The sequence below is a fragment of the Pan paniscus genome, chromosome 13 (genome assembly GCF_029289425.2).
Source record: "Pan paniscus chromosome 13, NHGRI_mPanPan1-v2.0_pri, whole genome shotgun sequence".
In the NCBI taxonomy this organism is placed as follows: Eukaryota; Metazoa; Chordata; class Mammalia; order Primates; family Hominidae; genus Pan; species Pan paniscus.
Genome location: NC_073262.2, coordinates 137128702 through 137138125, shown reverse-complemented (window position 1 = coordinate 137138125; position 9424 = coordinate 137128702). Strand labels below are relative to the sequence as shown.

The window sequence follows — 9424 nt, the reverse complement described above, 5'->3', positions numbered from 1 at the left end:
CAAACGCGTCAGCCGCTGGGGAGGAAGAGCCGGCTCCGCGCCCATTGTGTCTGCGCGGCGCGGCGCGGCGCGGCGCGGCGCGGGAGGGGCCGGGGGGCGGCGGGGACGCAGCGAAGCGCGCGAAAACCGCGGGCTGGGCGGGGAGGACCGCGCCTGACCCCCGGCGGCGGGCGGGGCGGGGCCCGGGGCGGGGCAGGGGGCGGGTCCGGGGAGGGGCGCGAGGGGGCGGGTCCGGGAGCCCTCCGGCCGCTGCAGGCTGGCGGCTGCTGCGGCGGCGCGGGGACTGCGGGGACTGTGAGGCGGCCGAGCGGACAGCGACTCCCGGGGAAGCCCGCGCCCCGGGAGCGGGAGCAGGAGCAGGAGCAGCGCCGTCCCAGGCCAGAAGCCAGCGCCGGGCGCCGGGAGAGCGGAGAGCCCGGGCAGCTGCCGGAGCGCGGGGGCGCGGCCCGAGGAAACCACAGAGCGAGCCCAGGCCTGGGGAGGGCGCGGGGCGCGAGCCTCCTGCGCCGAACATCTGAGGCGGCTTCGCGGGAGACAAAGCCGGGCGTAGACGCGATGCCCGCCGATCGCGAGCCCGGCCGGCGAGGGCGCGGGGACTGCGGCGTCTGAGCGCGCCAAGCCGTGCGCCCGCGGGGACGCCGAGCCCCGGGGCCGGTGCGGGCGGCGGCGGGCGGGGCCCAGGTGCGCCCGGCCGCGTCGGGCCCGTGACTGCTCGGGGGGCGGCGCCCTCCCGCCGCAGCCGCAGTGGCCGGCGCCGCAGCCAGGAGCCATGGGCAACATCTCCTCTAACATCTCGGCCTTCCAGTCCCTGCATATCGTCATGTTGGGCTTGGACTCGGCCGGCAAGACCACGGTGCTCTACCGGCTCAAGTTCAACGAGTTCGTGAACACGGTGCCCACCATCGGCTTCAACACCGAGAAGATCAAGCTGAGCAACGGCACGGCCAAGGGCATCAGCTGCCACTTCTGGGACGTGGGCGGCCAGGAGAAGCTGCGGCCGCTGTGGAAGTCCTACAGCCGCTGCACGGACGGCATCATCTACGTGGTGGACTCGGTGGACGTGGACCGGCTGGAGGAGGCCAAGACGGAGCTGCACAAGGTGACCAAGTTCGCCGAGAACCAGGGCACGCCGCTGCTGGTCATCGCCAACAAGCAGGACCTGCCCAAGTCGCTGCCGGTGGCCGAGATCGAGAAGCAGCTGGCGCTGCACGAGCTTATCCCGGCCACCACCTATCACGTCCAGCCGGCGTGCGCCATCATCGGCGAGGGCCTCACCGAGGGCATGGACAAGCTCTATGAGATGATCCTGAAACGCAGGAAGTCCCTCAAGCAGAAGAAGAAGCGGTAATGCGCCCGGAGCGACCGGGGAGCGAGCGAGTGCGTCAAGAAAGAATGGATGGATGGATGGATGGATGGATGGATGGATGAGCGAGAACCCGCGCCCGCGAACAAAGAGCGAACCAAAGCGATGCTTCGAATTTTTAAAACGGAATCTCTGCACCCAAATGCAGGACTGGTGACTTAAGGAGCTGCGAAGTCTGATTTACCGGCCTGCTCTCGACCTGCCCCCCACCCCCAGCTCAGGGGACCTTTTGTCTGAACGCCAGAGCTACTGACCAGGTCGGGGGGCCGCGGTGGGGAGTGGAAGAGCCGGTCCTGCTGTCCGCCCTCCCAGCCCCAGGTGGAAGGCTCAGTTGTCGGAAAGACAAAAGCGATTTCTTCCCACTCCTGCAGGGCCAGAAGTTCAGGCTGCCCCGCCCCCACTGGGGGATCGCACCTGTGAATTACCTGAGGTATGCATTTCCCAGAACCGTGGGCGTACCCACCTTGGGGGGCATGTTGGTTCTGGGGGGACCACGTCTCCTTGCATTCAGGGGCTGTGAAGCTGAGTAATTTTCGGTCACAGGGCAGGCCCCTGTTGAAATTTCATTTGTCCTGCTCTGGACCCAAAGGTGGTGGTGGTTTGGGTCATCAGAGGACTGCCTGGGACGGTTCAGCGGGCACGGAGCGCTGTGCTGGCCTGGCTGGGGATGGCCGCGGAGGTGCCCTTTTCCTGGTGCTTTGTGGTGGCTGCAGAAGACCAGTTTTGTTGAGAACTGCTTTTCAGCCTGGAATCAGACATCTTCCAGATGGTTTGGACCCTGTCCATGTGTAGGTCATTATCACACAAAGAGACCAATAAAAATAAAAAATAAAAAAAAAGACGAACTATTGGAGGTGGTGGCCAATGATGCATTTACTGTTTGCAGGATAGTTAAAGGTGTTTAAAGGGTAAGGCTTTTGGTGTAAATGCTGGATGGGGTGTGTGTGTGTGTGGTTATAGGGACCTCCCTCTGTACTGTGTAATCGGCATTAATACCTGGACTCATATGTATGGAATTTTAAATTCTCTTAGCCTACTGATTGGTTTGGATGAGCACACCAGCTGCAGGTGTGTGCTGAATTGCAAGATGGTATTTTTTTTTTTTTAACCAAGGGATGTCTCTTGTAATACTAACCGCGTGATAATGGGTTTTCAGACATGTTGGAAAAAAAAAAAAAAAACTTTTACAAATGAATACTTACCTTAGAAATATTCACCTTAGGAAAAAAGACTTTGCTCTGCCCTTTTATATTCCTTTATGCTGCAAGTGGCGACATGTTCAGATTTCTAATTTGGTTCATTGTGGCCTATCTGGTTTAAGTATTTCATTAAAAATGTCTCGTTAGAGTATTTGATGTCATGCACCAAAAAAATAAAACCCCACCTTGTTGCAAAAGCTGACCTCGTTGCATGGAATTAAAAGAGAAGGAAAAACACAAGGATGAAGTCTTTCCGAATTCATTCTTGTAGGAACTGGCCTTCGGAGCCAGCCAGCACTTTGGGCAAATGCAAACAACAGTGAGTGCTTGAGATAAAAGAAAGTGTGACGTCATGGTCACTGGTACTCAGGCACTTCACAGTTTACTTGAAAGAGGCTTTGGAAAATAGATAAAGTGAAAGAAGAATAAATACATATTTTTAATAATGTAATTTTAAAAATCCTTTATAATCAGGACTGAGTCTTGGTTTGCAGAAGCTGTCATTTACCCTGAAACACAGTATCAAAAGGGGAAACTTAAAACATACTGTTTGATTTTTTTATTTCCTCTTACAATCCATGTTTTCAGGTAGAATTATGACTTTCCCCCCATTGTTACACATTTCTTTACAAAGGAGGCCTGTAGAAATTGGACACGATCATGCTTGAGCATGTGAGTTAGTCAAATTATGAGTCCCTGCCTATTGTCCATTACACACCGAATGTTAATTTAAGAACCAGAGGCAGAAGTTCTGGCTTCCTGCTTGAAACCCAATTCTTATATGAAATTTTTTAAAAGCAGAAACCTAGCAGCCCATCTGCTTTTTCTCTTTTGTCGGTGTATTTGGTACCCCTCCAATGCTGGTCTTTTTGTAGAAACTCAGTAGAGAAAGTCTAGCTAAGCAGTGTTGAAAAGCCTGCAAGATTTCAGTTTACATATCGACAGCATATCCACTGATTTCTAAATGGGCTGGTCCCATCATCTGAAGATTCTGTATAGAATTATTAAAAAAAAAATCCATCTTTCTTTATTTTCTTCACATGCGACAATTTCTTAAGCACTTTGACATTTTGGTAGTTCCACACTATTGAGAGAATAATATATTTATTTTGTGACATTGCAGATGCCAAATACTGTAACCTTCTCGTGATAACAATACTTAGGTTCGAGATCACTGTTCAAACCCTGTCATGCTTTAAAACTGATGCAAGATGATTTTGTTTTTTGCATAATCAATACTTAAGGGTGCAATCAACTGTTAGTAATTGTGCAGTAAAGTAAAGCCCTGTGGTGTATCAACTACTAGTTAAGAGTCTCAGTTGATTTCTGTAATGTTTGACCTAATAATAGCCCGTTTCGTCTCTGACCCAACAGAGGAAGCACAGATCAAATCACCTTGGAGTGGTCACCAGGGGGACAGGGAGCTCCCCACCAATGTATCAATGGGTGATTTATGATGCCTTCTGCCCTTTGGCGAGTGAATGGGTTTCCCATAGGGGAAGCTGGCCTCCCTCCGTGAGCTTTGGAAATGTTTTCTAATAGACACAGGGAGGCCAGTTCTGTTTCGGAGCAATTATCTTCCCAAATTCTCTGTTCTGGTGTTGGAACTGTGTGCCCTGGTTTCTGTTTTCCTTTCTACTGCTGTAATTCTCTGTCTCATCATCCTTCTCTTTTGTTTCCATAGCCTTTTATAATGCATATATGATGCTGTGAACAGAAATAAATTATTTATACAATCAAATGACTGGGGAGATTTTCTGTGGAATTTTTTGTTTTGTTTTTTTTGACATTGCTGGTATTCATTCTCTAGGCCTCTGCTGAGTGGGGGGATGGATCACAAGATGGTGTCTGGAGTTCTAGTCGGTATATCAGTCATCTCAATTTTTGGTGTCAGGGTCTAGCTCTGCCGTGAATGGTGGATCTGGGTGCTAAAATGCAGGAGTCTGTATGCATTTGAGGCTCATTCATTTGCGCCTGTCCTTCATCTGGGTGCCTTCCACTGCGTCATTTCAAATCCTTTAGGAAAATGGCCTCAATGTCTAGCCCTTCCTCAGCACTCTCATTTACTAAAAAGGTCATGAATTGATAATTACCTCAAAAAGGTAATTATATAAAATTGGAAATAGCTTTGTACTAATACAAGAACGCTGGAAGTTACAAAGCTACTCAGTATCTTGGCTTTGTCTCTCTGCTCAGTACCTGGGCTGAGTCCATGATTTTTGAGTCCAAGGCTTGAGCTCTCTTAAATAGCAGGTGTAGTTAGACCCTCACACTCTGTAGACTCTGCAGAGAAAAGGTCCACTTTCTAGAGAAAAATGCGATTGGGCCAGAACCAATAGAACCTTGAATGGGTGCAATGGGTAGCATATGGAGGCACGTGGCAGCTGTTAAGCGACAGGCTTAATTGTTACTAAGTGATGGTTAAGACCCTAGTGGGGTATGGGGTCTCTTAAGCATGGAGCCCAAAAGAGCCAGTTCCAAAATCTGGCTCAAGTGCCTAGGGCCCTGTGATTTTGCTCAAGTCCTTTCCCTCTAAGCCTCAGTTTCTCATATGTAAAATGGGATCATAATGGTACCTCAAAGCATTGTTGGGAGGATGAAGCAGGATAATACAGGTGAAGCGCTTATCCCCATGCCTGGCACACAGTAAGTGCTCAATCGCTTTCAATTTGTTGTTATTGGCTGCCAACATGTGGAACGTGTGATAACCTCACCCGCCTGCAGGTCTTTAAGTCAGGTCCTTGCAGTCTCCCTTTTAGCCACACTTCTTGGTATCCTCATCCCACTAAAACCTAGGCTGCTGACTCTGGGCTTGGGCCAGAATGGAGTGAAAACAAGCACCTGGAGACCGTCTGATCAACCCAGGTGGTCTTCTCCTCCAAAGGTGTAAGAGGCTGAATTAGGTGTCAAACTTAGGTTGCCAGACTCTTGAATCCATTACTATTCATACATCCCATATCACTAGGCTGTGATCCCCTCAAAGCAGGGAGGAGATCTTCTTTAATTGCTGGTGCCTAGCATAGTACTGAGCATATAGCAGGTGCTCAGTAAATATTGGCTGAATGACTTAATTCCTGTCAATTAGTTTTGGTCATAAACTTGAGGAATTAAATAAAATTACTATCTCCTATTAAATATTTAAATGAAAATAGACAAAATATTGTTATTCTTCCAGATCAGTATTGTGAGATGAATCATTGCTCCAACCAAGCATGTTGAAACTTACACATTGGTGAACACATTTGTGGGTTTAGAGGTTTTTCTTTAAAAATGAGCCTGGCTTGACTTTAATCATTTACATTGCTGCAGGAACTAATTATTGGGACATAGATTACATCAAAAGGGCACGGATGCTGTTTCTGAAACCTAAAAAGCGGCTGAAAAACCACTTAGGAACTATTGTGGCTCCCAGGAGTAAAAATGTTGAGAATCAGAAGAAGCAAAGACCAAAACCCTTGCTTTATAGGGCAACCTTAATTTAACCTTGATTCAACAAATACATTCTTGGGGAGCCAAGTGACATCTGATACTTAGACAACATCAATCATTTTATGTTTTCTAGAAAATTAACTGCAAGTGGCCCCATCTCTCTGACCACTAGTAACCGAGGAGGTTGGTGTTAATCCTAAGCCACTGTCCTATTTCCCACAATCTGAACTTTTCCTTCAAGGTTTCGATTCTTCGTTTGTAAGTTTTTTTCGGTAGACCAGGGATGCCTGGCCTTACTGTTTTGTGCCTTTATGCTCGTCTCCAGAGCTTGGGTTCTTGGAACGATCCTGTTACCAGCGTTAACCGTTAGACTGTTTTGATGTCACAATCATGTCGTAGCAAGGAATGACAAAATTATGTGAAGATTAAAGGTTTGACATGAGAAAAGTAAGAAGAGAACAAATGCAGTACTCGATAGTCCTTGATTTAGCAGCTCTCTGGCTGCCCAGCTGAATAACCTCTCTTCTGCTTTGTGTCCTGTTGTAGGTCTGATGCCCACAGCTTGGCATTTGCCTGCCAGAAAGAAATCCGCCATCTCAGTTGATATGCAGGCATTTCTCTTCTCTCCTCATTCGGCTGTCTCGTACATGTTCACTTATCCTTAAAACAGCCCTCTCCTTCTGGCTCTCCCTGGCTCAGCTGAAACTCGTTTAAAATAGAATTTGCACAAGACATTGGAGGATTTTATACATTTGTTTTGCACCAGTTCTGAACTTAAGCGTGGGGCTGCGTCAGTTTCAGAGAGGAACTTGCAATGTGAGGGTTTCTGAGAAAGTAGCCTGTTGTTTCTTCCCCAAGATTAGAAGTGAGAATGAAAGATCTGTGTTACTTACTCCACCTAAATTTTCAGAATATGCTGTGGCTTTCTTTGAATGGTACCACCTTACACACAACTCTGGGCGTGAACTGCTCCTAATGCAGGATGTAACTGTGACTGCATTCTGCATGGAGCATGGCAGCATGGTGTGAAAGAAGTAACCAAAACAAGCAATTTTTAAAGTTGTTTTTATAGCATGCCTTTTAGAAGACAAGCATCTCGTTTGCATTTGTTAATTAAAATTACTGTAACATAGTAACATTAGGCACAGCCCGGTTTATAGTCCCTGTTAGTCCTAGACAATCATGGTAATAGCCACTGCAGCCTTTACTGAGTGCTTAGTATATGCTAGATACCATGCTAAGTGCTTCACGTGCTTGATAATTTTTCCTCCCAAAGGCCCCAAGAGATCAACTAATTTTATTTGCACTTACAGATGAGGAAACCGAGGTTCAGAAGAGATTAGCTCATGTTCTGCGAGGGTGGAACTAGTTTAAGCCCCAGATCCCTTCAACCCAAGGACTGGGCTCTTGGAGGCTCAACTAACCTGCTGCCCTTTGATCAGGAAGGTTCTGCAGTTTAAAAAATATTGGGCTCTGGGCCAGGCGCGATGGCTCACGCCTGTAATCCCAGCACTTTGGGAGGCCAAGGCAGGTGGATCACCTGAGGTCCGGAGTTTGAGACCAGCCTGGCCAACATGGTGAAACCCTGTCTCTACTAAAAATACAAAAAATTGGCCAGGCATTGTGGTAGTCACCTGTAATCCTAGCTACTTGGGAGGCTGAAGCATGAGAATCTCTTGAACCTGGGAGACGGAATTTGCAGTGAGCTAAGATTGCACCATTGAACTCCAGCCTAGGCGACAGAGCGAGATTCCATCTAAAAAAATAAATAATAATAAATCTGGGGCTCTGGATCTAGGAAGACGAGGATGGACGGTTTGTGTTGCCAGCCTGCATCACCACCCTCATGCTGATGACAGAAAGGGTGAACTTCCCCTCCCTCTTCCCCCACTGCCAGGGCTCTGCCTACATCCCAGCACTGCACCTTGCTTTCTCTCCTTAGCACCTCCCAGTGTCTAGAAGACAACCCCTCTTGCTTCAGATTCTGTCCCTGAACAATTTTGTTTTCAGTTTTCCTTTCAGGAGTGTTTGTGTCGGGGACGATGGCTACCCCACAGAGGATGGACAGGGAGGAGTGTCAGGTGTCACTGGGTCTGCATTTGGGGATGTGATCTTGAATGAGTCACCTGTCTAACCCCACTCAACCTCAGACCACTCAACTACAGGATGAGGCTGAGAATCCCCATCCTGCCTACCTCTCAGTTTTGTTTTAAAGGTAAAATGAAACACTAGACAGAAAAGCACCATGCAAGCTGCAAGGCAAGTCACACACACGGCAAGGATGCATATGATGCTTCGGCTGTGACCCCTTCTCCCCGCTGATGGCAGGATGCCCCCTCCTGCGTGTAGGGGAATTCTGCTGGTCTGTTTTTCACCGACAGGCCAAACAGCCCTGGTGCTCGCTCCCTCTTCATTTTCACTGATAAGACTTCCAGCTCATGGAGAGTAAACCAAAGGGACTTTCTAAGGGAAAACATCTTTCCTTGCGAGATTCTGGGCGTTGAATCTTTAGTGGAAGTTTCCAGTAAGTGGCTGTGGGGGAAACAAGCCTCCTCTATCTGTGGTTTGCAGAATTCTCATTCTTCTAATGGCTACTCCTGGGTGTTTCCATTTCCTTAAACGCTAACTCACTGTGCAGTTAATTTCAACTGCCTTTGCCTCATAACAACTAAAAAAACTACAATTGTAACATTTAAAAGGCATCATGGTAAGTAATGATCATCGCAACAGTTTATTTCATAAATATGTGTTTGAATCCATTATTACATGAATGAAAATTTGCATTGCTATGTAATTTGAAGTGTGCTGGGATGCTGTATTTATCGTATAAAAAAGCTTCCAAAAACAGAATGGACAAACAATAGTGACACCCACAATATTGGGGAGACTGTGATATAGGCAAAGGCGCTTGTCCTCAGAGGGCTGATATTCTAGTAGGTGAGTCAGGCCTAAATGATCAAGTGAGGTGCTTGACTCCAGTGCAAAGCATTCATCATTTTACCAAAGAGAAAGTCACAAATTTAACCAAACCCACCATTGCAAGCCACACCAGCCTTGGGATACAGCCAGAAGCAATGTATGTTCCCAAAGGATATTACTCCGTGGTCCTGGTACCTGCAATGTGAAGAATTCTGCCCCCCTCAAAATCCTTCTCCAACTCTTACAGAGATTTCCTGGGGCAGGGAGGGATGTTCATTGTACACATGTCCTCAGCCTCCTCCACATGTCCTCAGCCTCCTCCACTTCCTTCCCTTCCCTGACTCCTGGAGGCAGTGCCAGTTTTGCAGGTTTTGGAGAAGCTGATCATCATGATCAGCATGATGGCTCAAACTGCTGACCCCAAACACTGGTGACCCCACCTGGGTCCACCCGATTCTCAATGTCCTGCAGATATTTCGGGGGCCTGGCTCCTCAGTGTCTGCTCTTGCACATA

The 9424-nt window shown here is 48.3% G+C and overlaps 1 protein-coding gene across 1 annotated transcript; it reads left to right on the top strand.

Annotated features, from left to right (window-relative positions):
• The first annotated feature begins 230 nt into the window (after nt 1-230).
• On the top strand, nt 231-4303 carry ARL4C (ADP ribosylation factor like GTPase 4C). Its single transcript, XM_008965699.5, has one exon. The coding sequence runs from the start codon at nt 770-772 to the stop codon at nt 1346-1348; it is 579 nt and encodes a 192-aa protein (XP_008963947.1). The 5' UTR covers nt 231-769; the 3' UTR covers nt 1349-4303.
• Nucleotides 4304-9424: the final 5121 nt, after the last annotated feature.